Raw genomic sequence first — 23534 nt, 5'->3', positions numbered from 1 at the left:
CAATCATTTACCAATTTTCTTTACAATTTTTTACCCATGTGTATCTATCTATACACCCCTAAACAATATAGTTTAGTTTTGCTATTAGACAAAATCAACTCTATTCATATATAATTCACATAAAATGACCTCATTTGAAGTTATATATATTTGATGAATTTGACATGGAAACTCAACCACAAACAAGATATAGAACATTTCCACGACTCCCTCAAAGTTCCCAGTCAATCCCCCATCCCCAATTATAGACAAGTATATTCTGCTTTCTGTCACTCTAATTAGCTCTGTGTAGAGGAGATCCTGTAGTTAGCTAGTCCTTTTGGTCTGGCTTCACTCACTTAACATGCCTTTGGGAACCACCCATGCTGCTGCACGAATCAAGAACGCATTTCTTTTTCATCTCTCAGTTGTAGTCCGTTGCATAGATGTTACTATTTGTTTATCCATTCACAAATTGATGGACGTTTCAGTTATTTGAGATTTGAGGCTATTACGTACAAAAACGCTATGAACATTAGCATTTCACATTTTTGAACTTTTTCTCCACAACTTTTAAATTGAAAAAATTTAGATCTACAGAAAGGTTGCAGGAATAGTCCAATGGACTTGTGTGCCCTTCATCTAGATTCACCATTTATTAACTCTGTGCTAGAATTGCTTTAATGAACTATAATCTATCATCTATCTGCCTATCTGCTTATCTCTCACACACTCTGCATTGCTCATCCATTTGAGAGTAGGTAGGACAAATTGGTTTTTTTTTTTTTAACATTTTATTTATTTATTTGATAGAGAGAGACAGCAAAAGAGGGAACACAAGCAGGGGGAGCAGGAGAGGGAGAAGCAGGCTTCCTGCTGAGCGGGGAGTCCCATGCGAGGCTCCATCCCAGGACCCGGGGATCATGACCTGAACTGAAGGCAGATGCTTAACGACTGAACCACCCAGGCGCCCCCACAAATTGCTTTTGGATACTTGATTTTGCTTATGGAGAGGTAGTTTTGTAGTCTTGTGTGTGTGTATGCGTGCATGTGTGTATGTTTTCTCACAAGAATAAAATATGAAAGACTCATCCAAGCTGTTGTACACAGCTCTTGTTGGCTCATCTTCATGGATGTATGTTTTCTGTTTTTCTGTCATAACGATATACCGCAGCTGTATTCTTCTAACCTACTTAGATGGGCATTTGATTATTTTCAGTTTGGGCAATTACAAAAAATTGTGATGGAATAAACATGCAAACAAGCATGCGATTGGGTTGGATATACACTTACAAGTGCAACCCCAAGGGTGTTTGTGTTCTCAGCTTTGTTATTTGTGCTGAACTGTTTTCCAGAATTTCTGCAACAATGTACACTCACACCAGCAGTGTATGAATGTTCCAGTTTCTCCATATTTTCACCAACGCTTAGTGACGGATTTAAAAATATGCCCCAATCGGGTATGCACATAGTAATATCTCCTTATTCATTTAGAGTGCATCTTCCTGATCCCTAATAAGCGTGAGGACTTTTTCCTGTTTAAAAAATTATCAAGATTTTCAATCGGAGAAAAACTATCATATGATCTCCCTGATATGAGGAAGTAGAGATGCAATGTGGGGGGTTTGGGAGGTAGGAGAAGAATAAATGAAACAAGATATGATCGGGAGGGAGACAAACCATAAGAGACTCTTAATCTCACAAAACAAACTGAGGGTTATCAGGGAGATGGGGGTAGGGGGAGGGTGGTGGGGTTATGGACACTGGGGAGGGTATGTGCTATGGTGAGTGCTGTGAAGTGTGTAAACCTGGCGATTCACAGACCTGTACCCCTAGGGCCAATAATACATTACATGTTTATAAAAAATAAAAAAACTGTAATGAATAAAAAAAAGGAATTAAAAAAATTATCAGGATTTCAAGATGCATGTGGAAACACTGTGATATAGACTGCTATGGTCATAACTGCACAAAATGGGTTTGCCTGTGGCTAAGGATTGCAATGCAATACACAAAACAGGTGATGTATTAATTTCCTGGGGCTTTTATAACAAAGTATGGTACTCTGAGTGCTTTAAACCACAGACATTTGTTGCCTCACAGTTTGGGAGGACAGAAGCCCCAGATCAAGGTGTCAGTAGATCAGTTCTTTCTGGTGGGCGTGAGAAAGCAGTCTGCGGCCAACCTATCTCCTGGCTTCTGTGGTATTTTGGCAATCTTTGGTGTTCCTTGACTTGTAGAAGCTTCATCTCAACATCTACTTTTATCTTCACATGATATTTTCCTTGTGTGTAATTCCCATTTTTTTGGTAAGGACACTACTCATATTGGATGAGGGGCCCACTCTACTCCAGTGTGACTTGATCTTAACTGATTACATCTGCAATGACCCTATTACCAAACACCCTCACATTCTGAGGTCCTGGGGGTAAGGGCTTTCACACATGAATTTGGGGTGGAGGAGGGTTACAACTCAACTCTAGCGGATGGCTAGGTGATGTTCCTTTTTCTCTCAAGTGCATAGTATTATTGATGTTGGCAACACAGCAGAGAATAATGGGGAAGACTGCTTGGTATAAAAAAGGATTGATTTGCATCCTAGCTGTGCTTTTTAATAGCCTTGTGTTTTCACCATGCCAAGCTTTTCATTTATTGAACAGTCACTACTTTGGACATTTTTGTGTGTGTGTGAAGATGAAATGAGGGCATTTCATCATGTTTGACAAACGGAGGGCAGTCAATAAATGCTAGCTCCTTCTTCCTTACATTCAACATTTTAAACCTTTAAAATAATAAATAGGTAATTAGCTAGCTAGAGTAATACATGAATGAATGAATGGGAAGTGGGACTGGCCTCAGTAGCCAAGAAAAGAATCATGCAAATTATTTCCTGGGGCGCCTGGGTGACTCAGTGGGTTAAAGCCTCTGCCTTCGGCTCAGGTCATGATCCCAGGGTCCTGGGATCGAGCCCCGGCATCGGGCTCTCTGCTTGGCCGGGAGCCTGCTTCCCTTCCTCTCTCTCTCTGCCTGCCTCTCTGCCTGCTTGTGATCTCTGTCTGTCAAATAAATAAGCAAAATCTTTAAAATAATTATTTCATAAGGCCACATGTCCACAACTGGGCAAACCTAAGATAACTGTTCGCAGAAAGCTGTTAGAAGCCAAGATCGGCAATGGTTTGAGTACAGGAATTTGGATACGGTTCTGTGTTGTCTTGTGTTTTAACCTCCTCAGGCAGAGATCAAGTTTTCAGGAGAAGCTTGGTGCCCACTGCCTTTGCTCTAGGTGCCCAGGTCCCTTCCCCTATCAGATTACTTGATTGTCGGCCATCTAGAGAACTTGGGGACCCGCACTGAGCCAGGAAGGAAGACAAGTGTGGGAGGGTTGGAGAGGAGGGTGCTTCCTTCTAAGAGCTGGGTAGATCACTCAGAAAACCCTGCAGGGCAGGGGAATCTCAGAGCTGAGTAAACTGCAGCCATGGCCGAAGCCAGGCAGTCCCCAAACCCCAATGAGATTACAGCATTGAGAACAAAACTCCCCCTACAGCAGGGGAACACTGGTGAGTCAAGGAGCTGGGATCAGGGGCCCTTTACTTCAACAAAAGATGGGTGCTGGGTTGCTCTGATTCCCTCATAGATTAGAGGAAGGGAATACCCGAGATGTGAGTCTTCCTGAAGCCCTTCCTCATCCCACTGGCCTTCACCCCCATGACTTCTTATCCTAGAAGGATGGGCTTTTTTCCCAGCCTTTTCTGAGCCCTCCCTATCAGGTGGGTCCAGCAGTGAACCCAGAATACCCCAGGGGATATGGCAGTTTCCTGCAGACTGTCTGAGGCATCTCAGGGGGCAAGAGAGTGTATATCCTTGGGGAAAGGGAGGCTGACCTGGTTTCCCCCAGGGAAATGGGGACAGACATCCCAGGACAAGACCTGGAAGTATCTCTGCCTCTTCGTGTCCCTGATCCTGCTTCTCGTGGTCATTATCTCCAGTGTGGTCCTGTCTGAAGGTAAGGCATGTGGGCCAGTGGGAACAGGGTGACCACAGGGAAGCAAGTACACTAGCTCCCAACCTGCAAAGGCAGGTCTATAAGGCCTGTGCGGGGGTGGCTGGTCTGTGTCCCTAGGGGGATCATAGTGATAACAGAGTGGAGCTCACCTGCCCATCAGTCTCAGAGGCATTTGGGAGCTCTATGGACTGAAGTCAGTCTGAGTCATTGGTGAGTGTCTCCCCAAAGTTCATCCCTGACCTGGACTAAAACTCCAGGCTCCTTGCTAACAACCATAGAGAGCTAGTTCAACAGAACCTCCTAAATAGAAGTCCCGCCTCACTGCTCACTAATTGGTGCCTTAGACAAGGGCCTCTACCTCTCTCTCTGGGCCTCAATTTCTCCATCTGAAAAATGGGGGGGCCATTTCGGAGCCTCAGAAGGCCTTGCCTTGGGAATGCGAGAAAGCCTTGGCTTTGAGGAACAGGGAGAGACCCCAGGGAAGTTCTGGGGTCCAGGATAGCTGGTTGCACCTCTCCCCAGTACTGAAGAGGACAAAACAAATGCAGAAGGAAGTCTTCCAACTCAAAGAAAAAGGTGAGTGGGGATCAGTATGTTTGGCCTCCTGCCCCTCAACTGTATCTCCTCTCTCTGCCAAGACCTTCACCAGCCGTTTCTCTTTGGGCCTCCCAGTAACTCAAGGACTGGGAGATGCTGGGCACGACCGGGACTTCATCCGGGGAGAAGTGTTCCGACAAATGAAGGCTGTGCTGGCAGGCAACGGTAAGGAGAGTAGGTGGAGAGAAAAGAAGCTGTGTTCCTTTCAGCACCTGTTAACATTGGGGCTGCCCACAGCAGTGGCTCTCAGAGGGGCACCCCAAAGCCAATGGCTTTTCAGATCTTCTTAGGAAGTTCAGGTGACATGATCAGATCATATTTGTATTGGAGGGCTCCCAGGAAAGCAAGACCTTTGAGACAGCAAGACCTCTCTGGGCTTGTGGTTGCATATGACCTTGGGCAACCCATTTAAACCATTCGGAGACTCAGTTTCTTTCAGCTATAAAATGGGGATAATCAACAGTATTTTCTCCAAGACAGGCAGTCAGGATCCAGAGCTGCCACTTTTAATAACACACTGGTGTGTTACAAAATGTGGTCGGTTCATAGCAGCATGTTACAAGTCCTGGAGAATTCTCCACAGTGTACATTTCTTGTTCCCAAACAACCATTGGGATCAGATGCTTCTGAAGGGGGTGTTCTTAGCGTCACACCTTTTTTATATAACTTTTGTACGAGTGGATGTCATTCATAAAATATACAAGAAAATCTCATTATTCATGTAGCTATGTTTTATAAAGTCCCTGCAAATGATAAACTGGTGCATATTGAATCAATGCTTGTAGAGGGGAAATAACAGTGTTAGGTTGATTTAAGCCTCTGGCCATAACGTTTTGTCAACCAATCAAGACATAACCCTGTTTTTGTGTGTTTCTGTTTAAATAGCTACTGTTTCATTAACATTCAACTCATTGCCAGAGGCAGTATAACTAATGTCTGAAAGAAACTTATCTAATGCACATACATTTTCTCGATAAGGCATATTGCAACCTTCGTGCTCATTTAGGAACACTGACAGCACTTCTGCCCTATACTTGAGGGTTGAGGGTCTTTTTATTTTTAATTTTATCTTATTTTTTATGATTTTACTTATTTATTTGAGAAAGAGGGAGAGAGAGAGAGAAAAAGAGAGAGAGAGAGAGAGCGCATGAGTGGGGGGAGGGGTAGAACAACAAGCATATACCCCACTAAGCACAGAGTCCAATGCAGGGCTCGACCCCAGGACCCTGAGACCATGACTTGAGCCGAAGTCAGACTTGTAAATGACGGAGCCACCCAGGCACCCCAAGAGCCTTTATAAACAGCAAAATCACTGACAGAAGGCATAAAAATGTGAAAATCGTAGCACAAAATAGCCCATGGAAAGAACACTTGTTTACGGTCTGAGAGGTAGAACAAGAAGGCAGAGCTTTGCGTTATTTTACCTCAGACTCAAGCTTTTTGTGGCTGTATGCATCTCTGTGAGTGACAAGGAAAGCTTCGTAAGTATTGATTTTGGGGTTACCAATATATTTGAGTCAGTAGGAGAATTTGCAAATATAGAATCTGCAAATAAGAAGCATTAATTTGGGGCGCCTGGGTGGCTCAGTGGGTTAAAGCCTCTGCCTTCAGCTCAGGTCATGATCCCAGGGTCCTGGGATCAAGCCCTGCATCGGGCTCTCTGCTTGGCGGGGAGCCTGCTTCCCCTCTCTCTCTGCCTGCCTCTCTGCCTGATTGTGATCTCTGTCTGTCAAATCAATCAATCAATCAATCAATCAATCTTAAAAAAAAAAGGATTAGTGTGTGTGTGTGTGTGTGTGTGTGTGTGTGTGTGTCTGTTCACTAATTGGATATAAATGAATAAGACGAGAATCCCCTCTATCACTCCTGAGCCCTTGCTGCCAAGTTCCTACCTAACTCTCAGGAACCACTGTAATTATATTATGTGGTTATATGTGTTTTCCCTTAGAGCACAGTTTCTTAAACTAAGCACTATTGACCTTCGGGGCTGCATCATTCTTTGCAGTGGGGGACAGTGGGGGATTGTCCTGTGGATTGTAGGGTGTTTGGCATCATCTCTGCTGTTGACCTACCACGTGTGAGAACCCTGCCTGAGGTCAGAAAACTGAAAGAGGTCTCAGTTGTTGCTCAATGTCCCTTGGGGGCAGAATTGTCCCTGGTTGAGAATCACCACTCTGGAGTTTCTTCAAGCAAATGAGGATGTCAAACACATGTCCCTCTATCTTATACAAAAGTAGGATATTAACTCCACAGTGTTCTTTGGATCTCTTTTCCCCACCTCACAGGATATCCATGTCATTTTACTATTTCCTTCTGATACTACTCAATGATGGGAAGCACCAACTTACCAGGTAGTGAATTTCCAGCTGCTGGGTGTGCTCAAAGGGAGGCCACTGGGAATGTGACCAGGGGGTGATGGGTAACACAGCTCTTCACTGGATGGAAAACTGGACATGCCGATTTTGCTAATGGCTCCATTCCCACAGAAACCTCTTGTGAGCCTTGCCCCCTGGGCTGGAAGGTCTTTCAGGGCTCCTGTTACTTCTTCTCCCTGGACAAGCTCACCTGGAGCCAGGCTAATGATTCTTGTGTCCAGAAGCAAGCTCACCTGGTTGTCATCAACAGCCGAACAGAGCAGGTGGAAAAAAGGGAAAACCAGAATCTTAGCAGGGTGGGGGAGGTATTATATAAGAATTTGGGGGTTCATATTTCTGTCTCTTTTGGGATCTAGCACAGCACTTCTAGTATGCTCTTCAAGACCTGCCTCCTCTTGCCTCTACCCAACCTCACTGCTATGACATGCAGCGAATGGACTCTATGCTTTGTGGTCCTGCCTCCAAGCTCTGATCCATTAGGTCCCTCTGCTTGGAGCGCTCTTACTCTTGCTATCTGTGTGGACAGCTTTTACTCCCTTTTACTCACAAAACCCCAATGCAAACATCCCTTCTCCGTATTCTCTCATGACATCATCAGAGGTTTCATCATAGAACTTCACACTGCATCAGGTTTGCCTGCTTATAAGCCTGGGGCTGGATCTAAACCATCTCAGGAACAAGGCTTGGCTCGAAGTAGGGCATCAAGAATGTCCTTGGAGTTGGGTTTCCAGCCAGAGATATTCCTAGGGCCTACAGATGAAACCCCTTGTCCTGTCATGCATTGACCTTAAGAAACATTCACAGCCAGTATTTGTCCAGGACTTCTTTCTACATACATATACCTCTCACAATTGATTCTTCTGATCTGGAGGATATACTAGGAGGTGGAGAATCTTCTTTGCTTTGTACAGATGGGGACACCAAGGGATGGGTTACTTGTTTGAAGACATACAACATGCTCATAGTGGGTCTGGAGTTCACATCAGGATATAAAGTACTGTGCATGGCTGTCTCTGTCTGCTGCCCACCTGAGAGCTCCTCTGTACCTTAGTCCTCTTGAAAACCCCAGACACTCCAACCTCTGTCCTTTCAGCTTTGATGGAATTTTACGTCACAATATGCCTTTTTCCTTCTAGGACTTCCTGACAACAACTGGGCAGGTGACATCCTGGATAGGCCTTTTCAAAGAGGGCCAGAAAGGCAACCACAAGTGGATGGATGGCTCAACTCCCACCTACACGTGAGTCTCCCTGTCTGCAAGGCAGGTGCCCCTAATCATCCACGACAGTCCCCTACCCCCAAGAGACTGGCAGGGCTTTTGATGAGTGAGTTGATGACCACTCACTATTTACCTGCAGCACCTCCCAAACAACATGCCACACTTTCTACCAGACCAGCTATTGTTATTTTGTTACTTGGAGAGAGTATTCCAATTTAAATGCTTGAGAAATGATAGATTCAATGTTGCAGGACTTCTCAGAACCTTGAAGGTGCTAATATGCAGGTTGGGCCTTCTCAGGAGTATAACAATGCAGCAGTTGTCAACTGGATGAGTTTATTATGGACTCTATAAGAAAGAGCCACAAACTGTGTGGCTTAACACAACAGAAACTTATTCTTTCACAGTTCTGGAGGCCAGAAGTCCCAAACCGACATGTCAGCAGGGCTGTATGTCCTTCAAAGACTGTAGGAAGGGATCTTCTCCTGCCTCCTCCAGCTTCTGGCCTCTCCAGATATTTCTTGGCTCAGAGGCCCATCATTCCAATCTTGGTCTCTGGGGCCACACACTGTTCCCTTCCCCTTGTCTTCTCTTTTCTGTCCCTTATAAGGACACTTGTCATTGGATTTAGGGTTCACTCAGTTAATACAAGATGATCTCATCTCAATATCCTTCACTTAATTTCATTTGCAAAGAACTTTTTCCAAAATAAGGTCACATTCACAGATTCCTGGGGTTAGGATGTGGGCATATCTTTTTGGTGGAGACAATATTGAGCCCAGATTTCTTCCTGGAGGTTACCCGCCCCACCCCACACTCTTTGTTTTTCTTTGGATGTTTCCATCTGCTAGCATCACCTTTCCCTGTCTGGCAAACTGCCCTTGATGGCTCCAGGCTAAGGGCAGAATTCATCTCCTTGGTAAACTCATCTGCTGTCTGAGCACATACAGTATATCTTACAATGCACTGGTCATTACATCCTCAGAATGTGCTCCCATTTTGCAAAAGAGGAAAACAGTGACTCAGAAATTAAGTAAGTAGCTTATGGCAGAGCTAGATCTTGGACTGGGTAAAATCTGACTTCAGAGTAAATGCTCTTCAGAGAGGGGGAGAGGGTCCGTGGGATGATGCAATCAAGAGAGTGGTCCCAGAACTTGGAGATCCTCAGCTTCTCTGAAGACTGTTGCCTGCCTCCACTCTCATTTGAGATCCATTTCTCCACTCAGAAAAAAAGAAATGGGAATGGGTTGGCCAGAGGCCTACTGGAAGATGGGCTCGAGAAAGGACTCTTTGGAGGCCTCAAGAACCTCAGGGCAAGGCCCTCGTTCATAGAAAGCAGGGCTGGGGTTGCTCAGGCACTGGCCCATCTACTCAGGGATTTTGTGGGCATCTCTTTACAGCAACTGGAACTCCAAGGAACCACATGATAATATAACTGACCCAGCCTGCATGCTGATGCAAAGCTATGGACAATGGAGTGACATCTCTTGTGAATTAGGGAGATTTGCTTTCATTTGTGAGAGGCGCCAGAACTGCTGACCCAAGCCCTTATATCCACACCCTGGGATAATGTAGATCCCATGCTACACAGCCTTTTCTTTTCTGGGTTCTGAGTTCACAACGGCAACAATAAAAGACCTTTCTCCAAAGCCTAGTATCCCTCTCTTGGCATTGTGCTTGCTCACCCTTTCTTTCCTTTCCTGATTTCTGCTGAATGGAGGAAGTACCCCAGAAGCAGGGCTCATCCCTGCAAGAGGATTATAATTCTTAATTCCCATTAAGGCCAGACTCAGCCATGATTATGCTTGGGCCAACGAAGTGTGTTGGGAATTGACATGTGCCACAAGTAAGCAGGAATCTTAAGAGCTTTATGTGGGTCTTCCATCTTTATTTTGCTCTTGCCACAAGACCAGCTCTTCCCAGAAGGGCAACTTCTTCAAATTTGCAATGAAGAAGACCCCCTCAAGCGGAGCTTCTGCTGGCCTGCAATGACCATAAACATGACAAAGACATGGAGCTCTGTGGTTATCAGCCACCATGATTTTGAGGCCATCATACTTAACCTAAACTGACCAATACAGAGGACCAAGTTTCATTTCTATTCCTTCATTGGGCCCAAATCACCTGGTACCATGTATACGGTCTACTCAGAGTCTGACTCTTGTTTTCCTCTTAGAGATCTTCATTAAATTTTATGGTCTATATTGTACAGATGCAGTGGATCTCTATCCCATTTAAAAAAATCCTTCAATCCCTTAAGTGTGTCTGACCCCCTTCTGTTAATTCCAAAACCTATGTGAGTTTCCTCCACATTTGCAAGCCTGGATTCCTGAGACCGAGATCATTGAGAAGATCATTGAGAAGGCATCAGCCATTAGGATTAGTTATGGCCATTCCCTGGACCTGTCCCAGGCTCACTTACTTATACATCTTTCACTCATGGTTACATAGACATGTCACAACAAAGCTTGGGTCTGTCGGAACAATTGTTCTCCAACAAATGCTATTTTGAATTAGGTAAAACACCAATTTGGTCCCTGCTATCTCTTTCCTTAAATCTGAAACTTTATGGGAATGAGATGCACATCTGTATCCTTGATGCAGAGAAGAGAAACATAAAATGCAATTCTCTTCTAGGACCATGGAGATGAGCTGTCAGAAACTAAGAGTGGGTCTTGCTCTTTGCTCAGAAAGTTTAGCTGAAGTTCAGCTATTGTAAAAATGCAGGTAGACCAGATGTCTCATGATGATTTGGTGAAATAGGTCAAACCATGTGCTTTTTCAGGATGCATTTTGCAATTGCTGTAGTGAGTAAAAACTCATAAGTACATATAACATGGCAAACAGAGTGATTAAGAACTGGGATAGACACACCTGTTACCAGGATGCCTTCCTGGGGTTTTGTAGTTTGTGGCAGAGGGGGAGCTGATAGAACAGGTGTACAGAGCAAGATGGAGTCGCTCATGTCAAGAAGTAACTTATGCCAAGCATTGACATAAGCAGCTAAGGGTGCTGCTGCTTAGACCAGATATCGCTGAAACCAACACAAGCGGATGGCTTCCAGATCTGGTAACCAGCTGAACCGAAGCCCAAGACTGATTAAACTCCTTTTAAAAAGGAGCATTTTTACAACAAACTGTCAGAAAATCCAAACGCTGCACTTTCACATCTGACCACAACCAAAAAAGGCAATTGCCGGCAAAAAGTCTGCATGACTGATCTCTGAACACAACAGAGGTCCTCCATTGTTTGAACATAATAAGCAGGAGGGCAGAGAGCTGACCCACTACAGACCAAAGACTCCTCCCAAGTGCATGCTCACAGGCTGACTTTGCATTTGGTTTTCTGACTTCTTACCCCTGTTGTTTCTGGGTTGTGGTACCACTTTGCCTTGTGCTTTGCTTTGTGTGACGTGTGTGAAGCCAAGTTAAATATGTAGTAAAATACCAGTGAATTCAGGATCCTGAAAATGTTTTACAATTATGTTAACCTTGCTTTATGATGGAATAAAGCTGACATAATGGAAAGACACAACATGTGTATGTGCTTCCATAGCATGCTAATAACGGTAGGTTTGAACAAACAACTATGGGACCTGGTCCTCACTGGGGACGAGTTCAAATCCAGGAAAATAGTTTTGTCACAGCCCACCCTGACTCTGATATAATATCCATTTATTTCTCCACTCTATGCTACATCTGGCCCAAGAACTGCAAGCACAAATCCATTTTCTGGAAATTAGCATTCATTTCTATGAATCATTAACTCGTATTTTCATAAAACTAGAAGAAACCTCAACTTGGTTGCTGTGTATTTAAAATTCCAGAGCCTGGAATATAGAAATCACTCAATAATGTTTGATGGACGAATGGATGGAGGAGTTCCAAAGGCATAGGGTAAGGTAAGTAGACATTGAGCTGATTCTATTCACTGGACCCAAGCTGCTACAGGGCTCTCCTCAGTGATGAAATAACAGTACACCCCCAAAAAAAAAGAAAAAAAAAAAAGAAAAGAAATAACAGTACCGAGCATTTCCTGAACACTTGCTAAGTACCAGACAGCTTATTCATTAGGCAGGTGCTAATACTATTGGTGTCCCCATCTTCAGACAGAGAATCAGAGAGATCCAGTCATTGCACCAAGGTCCCACAACCAGAAGTGGCTCGCCAGGATTTCCACCTGAGTCTGTCTGATGTGAGTCAGTACCCTGAGGCATAGAGCCACCCAAGCTACTACATGCAAGTCTCTCTTTGCCTAACAATCTGTGTTAAAGAACCTCAGGAGAGCTGAACAGTTCACACTGGTGTCTAGTTAGTCTTTGTTTAAAGAAGCAAACAAAAAGCCCCCAGAGAATTCAGTGGAGGTGATGTCTTGGGGTAGCAGGAGATTAGGAGAATTGTCTGAATCCACCATCTCCAGTCCTGCTCCCAGGCGCTCAGAGCCCATCTGCCAGAGCTCCTGGTCTCCCGTCCTGGAGGACACAGAGAGGTGAACTGAGTTAGGCTCACCAGGAGTCAGTCAAAGGCATAAAAGAGCACAATGGGACTCCTTCTGTGCACAGCCTGCCAATCCCAGCTGGCATACCAATCCCTAGAAGCCAAGACCATGGTCATTACTGAACAAGTCTCAAGATTTTAAGTGACAGCTGGGAACTCATTAAAAGTTGGCACACAATTCCCCACCTCCACTTCCTTCATGGAATTTAAAGAGTCCCTAAGGATTGGCCACAGACCGGCAGGCAGATGAGTTTCAATACACACCTCAAGGCTAGGTAAGTTCGGCTCACTCCAGAGGAATGGTCCCCAGAGTGTTTTACCACTTAATTTCAAGCTCAGACTTGGTGTTGCATTAGCACCAAGAGAAGTTGGTGGGACATGGAGGTGACCATTTCTTGACCCATGCAACAGATTCTTGGAGCTCAAAGTGGCTGAGTTCTACAACACGCACCATGGCAGAACCATTGCCCACAAACCACATGGTGCCAAGTGGCTATTGTGAACACTGCATGCTGCTGGGCACAAATAGGGACAAATGTCTCCAGAGCTTTGGGAGCAGCTGAGGCTTCTAATTCCACAGTAATGGTCACTGCATTGCATTATAGTATTACCTGACAACACCTTTGATCCTTTCCCACAGACTAACAGCCCTGAGAGGGTAGGACCAGTCTGAATTAGCTTAATATTGTATGCTCATAGCTGCGCACCTAATAGGTGGTCAATAAAACTGCTGAGAATACAAACTCACCTCTCATTACAACACTAGAGAAATTAGTTGAGCTGCAAAATCCTCCTGAAATAAGAATGGTTCATCCCTAATTTACCTGAAATTGACTTTTCAGGAGTGACTATGTGACAGACGTCACAGGAACCCATCTACCCTCTTGTGTGTATCATAGCCAGTATATCCTGTAGATGAGTTCCATCCTGTGGCAGTTAGGGTTATGGAGTAGGGTCCTTTTGTTTGGATCCCTGTTTGGCTTTAAACCATCTTGAGCCACTCACTCCTCCTCTCCTGTCCAAGCCCTCTGCCACTTTGGCTTTCTTCCATTCCTGAAAGGGACAATCAAATTCCCACCTCGCATCCCCAGAACGTGCTGTTCCCTCTACCTGACACATCCTTTCCTCACACTCTACTCATAGAGGAGAAAGTCTCAACTGAAATACTCCCTTCTGCATAAAACTCTTGCAATCTTCCCTGCTTTCATAGCCCACCACCTTCCCTTCCTCACTCATCTCATATTCTTGTCTAAATTCAGTTATCTATCACCCACCATCTCCCCTCTACTGTCATGTGCACAGGGGCAGGCATGTCAGTCCTGATCACTGTGGGCTCCCCAGGGAAGCGCTCAGGCATTGTATACACAACTATTGGATACATGCTAGCTAGGGCTGGATGTCTTCTCAGCCAGAGATAAGAGTTATCTGGCCCACAGTGTTGAGGCCAGTCATGCTTATCAAACTAAGCAGCTAGTGTGGTCTGTTCGACTTTACCCAGTTATCAAGGAGCAGATCAAGCATGAGGCTTCCTCCCTCCATGTACCAACACACTGCCGCCTAGCAAAATGAGCGGGGACTTCTTAAGCAAGACGATGACCAAAGATTTGGAGAGTTTTTCAGTTGACTTAACTGTCCAGTCTGTAGTTGAATATTGTGCTGTACACATTCGTGGTGTTCTAGTTCGTGCTAGAGATGGAGAGTGACTGGACCTAAGTGCTAACACTTAAGGCTACCAGGCAAGGAGGGAGAGACAGGTAAATGCTGAAATCATTCATATCCTTGGAGATAAATGTCATGAAGGTGCAGTAGACTCTCAGGACGCTACAGGCCCAGTGACTTCCCTGAAACCCATGGAGGTAAAAAGATCCTAAAAGGAAATCTCCTGACATTTAAGGAGTCCTGCCATGTCCATGAGCCTGGGGTCAGATGGCTTTCAACCAGTCTCCAAGTTAATGCTGGTCCCCAGATGCAGGGCACTCTCGTATTAGGGGTATTACTTTCCAATCAATCGCCTCTGGTGGCTCCCTCCTCCTTTTGTTTATCTTCCAATATCAGTCCGACGTTCCCACTCTGCTTTACCTGCCCACTGGCATCTTCTGCCCCTGTAGAGATCCAGACGTGTATAATTCTGATCTCAGGCTGATTTCATGGGTAATCGGAGTTCTTTGGTAAGTAATCAACTCACTTTAGGGTACAGGTTGAAACGGCACCTCCTCCTACTTCCCCACCATCTTGTCTCCCCCAGACCTGGGGTCAGATGGAAGACTCACAGGAAACTGCCTCCACATTCCTGGGGTCAGGAGTGCAGTGTCGTGTAGAGAAGTAGGTGCAAGACATTACTCTTGGTGATTGGCTGGGTCTGACCCATCTCTCCATCTGCAGCTGTGAGTAAAGATTCCAGAACCCAGCAGGGGTTGATGAATGTCTAGGGTAGGAAACAACTAGGACAATATATCTTGGTCACCCCTACATCAGACCCAGTGCAGAGAACCAGAAATGCCTGAATCCTGCCTGACAGAACAGCTGAGCAAAGCTACAAGGCTGTGCTTCAAAGGGACTTTGGTTATTGGTCATTTTATCTCCAGTGACCACACACTGCTTGGCACACAGTAGGTGCACAAGAAATACCTGTGAGAAAAATGAAAGCACGGTGCCCACAGTTCAAGAAAAAGGTAGATATGGGTGCTGAGGGTGGTAGACCACACACCTACTGTGTGCCAGGCTCTTTATACAGGTTGTGTCTCTTCTTATCATTCTGCCCCATTTCATAGAAAATGAGGCCCAGAGAGGCCAAGCTGCTTGTCCAGGGTCACAGCGCCCCCCTCCAGGCAGGGATGGAAGAAGCCGCTGAACTGAGACTTTGGCCTCCACTCCATCTCCTGACTTCCTGCTGATCCCCTTCTGTGACCTTGGCCTTATATCCTGACTTCTCTGGGCATCCAGAAGCAACAACAAAGATCTTTCTCCTTAGACCTGAATTAATTTCTTGATTGAACATCTGTTTCTCTGATGTCCTTTCTGGACTTGAGTAGTACCAGGAATTTCCCAGATTGCCTTCACATTCTGGGTCTTCGGCTGTGCCAGTGGGCTAGAGCTTAGAGGAGAGTGTTGGGACACTCAGTACAGGCTGAAACCTTCTTCTAACCCCCATCTGCTGGACGCTACAAGGGTGGATCCAAGGTGCCTAAAGTCCCTTCACATTTTGACCTCATCTGACTTCCCAGACTCCCCCGACCCCACTCTGGACATTTCTCCATGCCTTTTCTTCAGGTGGTTCCTTTGCCGGCCAATCCCTCCCTGATTCCGTGTTCCAGGGACTGTTCATCCTTCAGAGTTCAGCTCAGATGCCACCTCCCTCCCTTCCCACAGGCGCTGTAGGGTCTCACAGCACTGTGCATGTGCTTCCTTCACTGTTTTCTTTAATGCATTTGTTGTGTATGTATTGTTCCATTTAATATTTACCATTCTGGGGGCTGGGAACACAGGATGCTCCCAATGAGATGCCATCTCTGCCCTCAGGAGGTCTGTCGAAGTCTAGTGAGAGACACACACCCATAACCAGTGATGATAGCACCATGTGATGGGGGACTTCAGGGCAAGCTAGGAGTCAGACAGGACCCTGGTCAAGTCAGTGCTGCAAGGACACAGGATAGGCTTCCTGGAGAGGGGGGCATGGGATGTGAGACCGGTTGATTGAAGCAGATGGGAGTGGGGTAAGAGGGATGCAGTGGGATCTGGGGATGCGAGAGTCTGGTACACTCAAGAAATTGAAAATGCTCCCATCTCATTTTAGCCTACAGATACAAAGTGGGGGTGCTGTGTTGGAAGATGGAGAGGGAGCTGAGAGAGGAAACTGGAGAGGCCAAAAGGACCAGACTGTTGGCTGTAGTGAAGCATCTGGGACGAGGGAGCCATGGCTGGTTCCAAGCAGGGGGGAAGATAGAATGTGGTTTGTTCAGCAGGATCCTCTGATGCTGTGCAGGAAGCAGGTGCAGAGGTCAGACCTGAAGCAGAGAACTGAATCAGGACGGATGCTGTAAAGGGTCAAGACAGTGTCGCTAGGAAATGCATGCCCACTTGGAACCTCAGAATGTGACCTTGTCTGAAATAGGGTCTTTACACATGTAATTAGAGAAGGATCTCAAGGTGAAAACATGCTGAGTGCTGGGCCCCTAAATGCTGGTGTCTAATGACTAGTGTCCTTATAAGGAGAGGAGAAGACATACAGACACAAGGACAAGTTCATGTGAGGGCAGGTAGAGATGGAAATGATGCGGTCAAGTCTGCTGGCAGCCGCCAGAAGCCAGGAGAGAGGCATAGGGCTGATCCTCCCTCAGAAGGAATGACACTGCTGACCCCTGACCCCCAGAACTGTGAGAGAGCACATTTCTGGAGTTTGCAGCACCCCAGTTTGTGGCAATTTGTCCCTGAGCCCCAGGAAAGTAATGCAGGGGCAGGTGCTGTGTTCTAGGTCAGATGTGTTCACACCATGCAGGCGGACTGGACACGGGGAGTGGGAGGTGAGTGGACACTGAGCTGCACTGTTCCTCAAGCGCAAGGCAAGTCTGGCTGCGGGTAACTGTGATGGCTTGGCACCGCCTCCTCCCTCTCTAAGACCTCAGCCGGGGCAGTTGGGTCCAGAGCAGGGCCATGTCTTAGAGATCCCATCTCTGGCCCAACACTTCTGCTTCTGCAGAGGCCAGACAGCAGCTCTTCTGGACCAGTCCCAGGGCCTGGGTCCCAGGGTTTCCTCACTAAAGCTCTGAGAACCTGCACTTTCCTGTCTGAGAGAACCCAGGTTACCTGTTTGTGGGGTGTGGATGTAGCCTGAGCATTGGGAATGGAGTGTGCCCAGGCCAGCATGCATGAGAACAAAGGAGTATTCTCAGAGAGTAGGGGAGGGACACTAGCCTCCTGCTGTATTTCTTCCTCTGTCTTGTCACCAACATCTCCAGACTTAACCATCCTCTGCACAGCCCAGCTGGGAGGCCTCAGGTAAAGTTTGGCGGCTGCAGGTACACTGGGTCTCAGGGAAGCCTTTGGAAGTCTCCTGAGTCCCTCCCCACTCAACTCTGGGGCCTGAGGTCGGCCCCGCCCACAAGCTGAGTCAGCAGCTCGCCTCCCCCTGGGAAGCCTTTGGAATGCCACTTTGGAATACAGCTAGATAAAGTGCAGGTGCAGCCTCCCGCCCTGCCCACCCTACTTCTCAGCTCTTGGTGTCGAGTGCCAGTGAGGGGACCCAGGGCTTCCCCTGCGACGCCCCCAGACTGCTCTCGGCTGCCAACAACAGAGGCGAGTGTGTGCCCCTGGGTGTCTTTGAGGAGGAGGTGATGCAAGCGCGGGATGCAGGGAAAGACTGTGGGTAATAAGAATGTTGGGGTGGATCTTGGGACCCGAACCCGGCCCAACGAAGTCTGAAGCAAACAGTGCCTGGGCGGAGACCTCTAATCCGGAATCGCGCATCCAGACTGGGCTGTGTGCGCGCGGGAGTCCCTGAGAGTCCTGTGCACTTCCTGGCTGTCTCTGCAGATCTTAGCAGGAAGGTTGTGTGTCAGGGACACCAGCGTTAGTCGCCATCTTCCTGCTTGTGCTGTGTCCTACTGTGAGAGTGTAGGTCTGTGTGCACCTGCAGGTCTGCCTGTGTCCACGACTCTGCTGTTATGTGGGTCCATCCGCGCAGCGAGGTCTCCGCATCTGTGTGAGTGCGCAGGGCTGGTGGCAGGGCTCAGGTGCCTGTGGGCCTGCTGGGTGCCTCTCTGGTGTGAGAGCTTAAGGCAGCCACACCTGTGGGGATGGGTGGCAAGTGGAATGCAGGTAACGTGGAGGCGTGGGACCGCCCACATGGAGGTGTTTGTGAGACACAGGGGATCCCAGATCCCAGTCTGTGAGACAGGAGGCCACCCAGCCCTGAGAAGAGCTGTTCTGAGGTGCTTCTCCTTCTGTTCTCACACACACCTGGGCAGAGGCTCAGTGGCTGCCCTGGATGGCACAGGTAGGCTTAAGGGCAGGTGATGGGTTCTTCCTCCCTCATCTGCCCTCTGGCCCTAGACACTCACTCTCTGTCTCTCTGGGGCTGGGCTGGGCTGTGAATCAAGGGAGAGACAACTCAGAAGTAAAGGAGCACCAGGGAAGGCTCGTTTGCTTTCTAAAAGAAAAAAATGGGGCAAAATTCACATAATAAAGAATTAACCTTTTTGAATTGTTCAAATCACCACCCCTTTGAATTGTGCAATCACCACCCCTTTCTAGCTGTCAGATATTTTCATCACCCAAAAGGAAACACTGCCTTCATTAGTAGTCACTTCCCCATTCCCCCCTGCCAAGTCTCCAGCTTACCCCAACCCCTAATCTACTTTTTGTGTCTATGAATTTGCCTATCTTTGGTATTTCATATGAACGGAATCAGACAATCCTTTCTTCAGACAACCTTTCTTGCCTGGCTTTATTTCACATAGCAGCATGTTTTCAAGGTTCATTTATGATGCAGCATGTGTTCCTTCTTTGTTGTGTAAAAAACACACAACAGAAAATGTATGACCTCAACCATTTTAAGTATGCAGGTCAGTGGTGTTAAGTGTATTCACGTTGTTGTAATTGATCTGCAGAACTCAGGTCACCCTGCAAATCAGAAACTCTATACCCATTAAACAAAACTCTCCATTTCCCACTCCCTGTAGCCCTTGGCAACCTCCATTCTACTTTGTTTCTATGAATTTGACTGATTTAGGGACTTCAGATAGGTGGGATCATACAGGATTTCTCCTTTCTCGGGACTGGCTGATTCCACATAGTGTAAAGCTTCATTGGTGTAATAACCTGAGACAGGATTTCCTCCCTTTCAAGGCTGAATGATATTCCATTGTACGGATATCTCACAACTTGTTTATCCATCCATCCACCAATGAACAATGGGGTCTTTCCCACCTCAGGGCTATTGTGGCTAGTACTACTCTGAGCAGAACAAATATGTCTCTCAGACTCTGCTTATGCCACTTTTGCATATCCATCCAGAAGTGGGATGCCTGAGGCATAGGTAGTTCTATTTCCAATTTTTAGTTTATGGATGGAAAACCATTCTTACTGTTTTCCATACTGTTGCATGGCTGTGCTGTCCCACCAACAATGCACAGAGTTCCAATTTCTCCACTTCTAGCACAACTGAGTGCCATTTAGGACATTCCCAGTGTTGGGCCACCAACATCTCTGTTTAGGTCCAAGACATTTCGCCACCCTTGAAGGAAATCTACAACCCATTAAAATTCAATCCCATTCCATCCTCCTCCTGGTCCCTGGCAACCACTAATCTGCTTTCTGTCTTGATGCATTTACCTATTCTGCATACTTCAAATAAATGAACTCATACAATATGTGGTCTTTGCGGCTGGCTTCTTTCGCTCAGCATATTGTCTCAGCATGTTGTAATGTGTGTCAGTACTTCATGCTTTTGTATGCCACAAAGATACTCCATCATATGGATATACCACTTCTTGTTTATCCATTCATCGGTTGATCCATCCTGCATTGTTAAAAAGGTGTTGCGTTTTTGCATCACGTCTGTTGGTGTCAGAGAGAGGAAGACAGAGAGACAGAAAGACAGAGAAGTAACCCTGGATGGAGCAGATGCTTGGAAGGAGAGCAGTCCTCACAGGGAGCTGGGGCAGATGTGAGTCTGTTGCCTCTTGGAGAAGGGTATGAGGGATCCCACGGCTGGGAGCCTTGGTTGCTCCACGAAGCAGGCTGTTGGGGACAGGAGAGTGGGTAGGGCTTGAGGAGATTCAGTGAATTGCACTGGTACCTGACCAGAGATAGAGTGCCCAGCAGGGGTGGGAGAATGTGATCTGATGATGCTGGTCAGTGCCACATCCCTGTGGGGGACTCACACAAGTAGGACCACACAACAACAATAGTACCTAAGAGCTGAATATGCACACCTCACCTTAGTGCCTCTACAGCCCTGTGGAATAAGGAATATTATTCCATGTTCCCAGAGTGCCAGTAGGGACAATGCTGACAATTAAACAGAGCCTACTTGCTCTACATGCCAAACGGGAGAGGTGCCCTCCAGCTGAAGATAGCAATTAGGGAGTAGTTTGCACTTAAAATTGGGAAGGATTTGGAATCACAAAGTTGGAGAAAAGCATGAAGTGGCCAGCATGCTCAAAGGCAGGAAAGGCAGGTGGTTGTGCATGGAGTCAATAATAGTAATAACAGTAGTTGTAATTATTATTATCAGTATTATTTTTTACCGCATTCTTACTATGCTCCAGGGCCTGCCTTACACACCTGAGGCTCATGATCTTCTGTGAATCCCCCTCAGTTCCCAGGTGCTCTGACAGTCATCATGAACGTCAGGTGGCGGAGGGACTGCTCATGTTCTGCAGGGTGAGGGCTCCTTGCCCCCACCCCCAGAAGTCCTCCTGGGCCAGGCTCAGCTTGGACCCGGAGCTCCTGCCCACCAGGCCGCCTTCGCTCTCTCCCCACCCAGGGATGGCTGCCACTCTGGCCCTAAACCACAGCTCCGTGTCTGAATTCATCTTCGTGGGCTTCTCCACCTTCCCATCTCATCTCCTGCCCATCTTCTTCCTGCTGTTCCTGCTCATGTACCTGTTCACGCTGCTGGGGAACCTGCTCATCATGGTCACTGTCTGGAGCGAGCGAAGCCTGCACACACCCATGTACCTCTTCCTGTGTGCACTGTCCATCTCTGAGATCTTCTACACCTTGACGATCACCCCGCGCCTGCTGGCCGACCTGCTCTCCTCCCGCCGCACCATCGCCTTTGCAGCCTGTGCCAGCCAGATGTTCTTCTCCTTCACATTTGGCTTCGCCCACTCCTTCCTGCTCACCGTCATGGGCTACGACCGCTACGTGGCCATCTGCCACCCCTTGCGCTACAGCGTGCTCATGAGCCCCCATGGCTGCACCTGCCTGGTGACCTGGTCTTGGGCTGGTGGCTTAGTCCAAGGGATGGTGGTGACCACAGCAGTCTTCCATCTCACCTTCTGTGGACCCAATAAAATCCAGCATTTTGGATGTCATGTGCCCCCTCTCTTGAAGCTGGCCTGTGGAACTGATGTACCAATAGTGGCCCTGTGTGTGGGGCTGATGTGCATCACTGTATTGTTGGGCTGCTTTCTCCTCATCCTCCTCTCCTACACATTAATTGTGGCCACCATCTTGAAGATCCCCTCTGCTGAGGGCAGGCACAAAGCCTTCTCCACCTGTGCTTCCCACCTTATTGTGGTCATTGTGCATTATGGCTTTGCCTCTATCATCTACCTCAAGCCCAAGGGTCTTCACTCCCAGGAAAGTAAGACCCTGATGGCCATCACCTACACGGTCCTCACGCCCTTCCTCAGTCCCATCATCTTCAGTCTCAGGAACAAGGAGCTGAAGACTGCCATGAGGAAGACCTTCCTCAGTAAACTCTATTCCTCCAGCATCTAAGTGGCCAGTGTGAAGGTGGTGTTAGAGGAAGGTAGAAGGATGACCATATCCCCATCTGTACAATGGGGTTAACAGTGACTACCTAGTATGATTGCTAAAGAAGTGTGACGGCACGCAGGACATAGCAGGTGCTCAATAAATGTGAGCCTTACTTCTTCTTCCTCCTTTGATTTGTGTCTTGGATATTAGTTTTATTTGTAATCAAACAGCTTTCCTGAGATATAATGCACATGCCATTAAATTTACCCATTTAAAGTACACAATTCAGTTGGTCTTTAGTACACTCAGAGTTATGTGATCATCACTACCATCAATTTGAAACATGTTTGTCACCCCAAAAGGAAACCCCCACACATTCAGTCTCCAATTCTCAGTAAATTCCCATAACCCCTAGCTGTAGGAAACCACTTTTTTTTTTCAGAAAATATTGTTTAAAAATGTTTAAATGATGTATAGTTGTCACACAATGCTACCTTAGTTTCTTTTATTTTCTTAATATAGTGTTCCATTATTTTTTGTTTGCATATAACACCCAGTGCTTATCGCAAAATGTGCCTTCCTTAATACCCATCACTTGGCTTACCCATCGCCCTACCCCTGTCTTCTCAGACCCCTCAGTTTCCTGGTGTCCATAGTCTTTCATGGTTCACCTCTCCCTCTGATTTCTCCCCCTTCATTTTCCCCTTCTTTCTCCTAATTTTCCACATATAAGTAAAATCATATATTAATTGTCTTTCTCTGGATTATGCTAAGTTACATTAATTTCGATTGTACAACATAGTGATCTGATGCCACACAATGCTATTCGAACACCATTGCCTACATTCCCTACGCTGTACCTTTCATCCCCATGACTTGTTCATTCCACTTTGCCTATTCGGAACATTCATATAAATGGAATTACATTAGGTGGTCTTTTTGACTGAGCTCTTTCACTTAGTACAATGTGTTCAAGATTCCTTCATGTTGTAGATATATGAGACCTTCTTTCCTTTTTATTGCCAAATACTATTCTATTATATGGACATACAATATTTCCTTTCTTTCTTTTCTTTAATTTAAATTTTAGTTAGTTAACATCCAAAGAAATTTTGGTTTCTAGAGTAGAAGTGGTTCTTCTCTTATGTACAACACCCAGTGCTCATCACAAGGGTCCTCTTTAATCTTCCTCAGCCACCTAGCCCATCCCTCTCCCACCTCCCTCCATCAGCCCTCAGTTTTTTCTCCATCATTAAGAGTCTCTTATGGCTTGTTTCCCTCTCTCCTCCCCACCCCTTTCCATACTTTCATGGTTTTTTTTTTTCTTAAATTCCCTATATGAGTGAAATCATATGGTATTTGTCTGTCTCTGACTTATTTTGCTTAGCATAATACCCTCTAGCTCCATCTATGTTGTTTCAAATGGCAAGATTTCACAT

General features: G+C 46.5%; 2 protein-coding genes across 2 annotated transcripts; both read left to right on the top strand.

Annotated features, from left to right (window-relative positions):
* The first annotated feature begins 3339 nt into the window (after positions 1-3339).
* Positions 3340-12152, top strand: CLEC4O (C-type lectin domain family 4 member O). The gene is made up of 7 exons (XM_032314410.1): positions 3340-3536; positions 3875-3982; positions 4505-4558; positions 4655-4744; positions 7066-7217; positions 8091-8194; positions 9574-12152. The coding sequence occupies exons 1-7, from the start codon at positions 3455-3457 to the stop codon at positions 9710-9712; spliced, it is 729 nt and encodes a 242-aa protein (XP_032170301.1). The 5' UTR covers positions 3340-3454; the 3' UTR covers positions 9713-12152.
* On the top strand, positions 8107-23369 carry LOC116573952 (olfactory receptor 10H2-like). The gene is made up of 2 exons (XM_032314398.1): positions 8107-8194; positions 20987-23369. Exons 1-2 carry the CDS (start codon positions 8173-8175, stop codon positions 22114-22116), a joined length of 1152 nt encoding a protein of 383 aa, XP_032170289.1. The 5' UTR covers positions 8107-8172; the 3' UTR covers positions 22117-23369.
* Positions 23370-23534: the final 165 nt, after the last annotated feature.

The sequence above is a fragment of the Mustela erminea genome, chromosome 1, assembly GCF_009829155.1.
Source record: "Mustela erminea isolate mMusErm1 chromosome 1, mMusErm1.Pri, whole genome shotgun sequence".
Lineage (NCBI taxonomy): Eukaryota > Metazoa > Chordata > Mammalia > Carnivora > Mustelidae > Mustela > Mustela erminea.
Note: the sequence above shows the minus strand (reverse complement) of the source record. Positions and strands in the feature narration are given on the sequence as shown.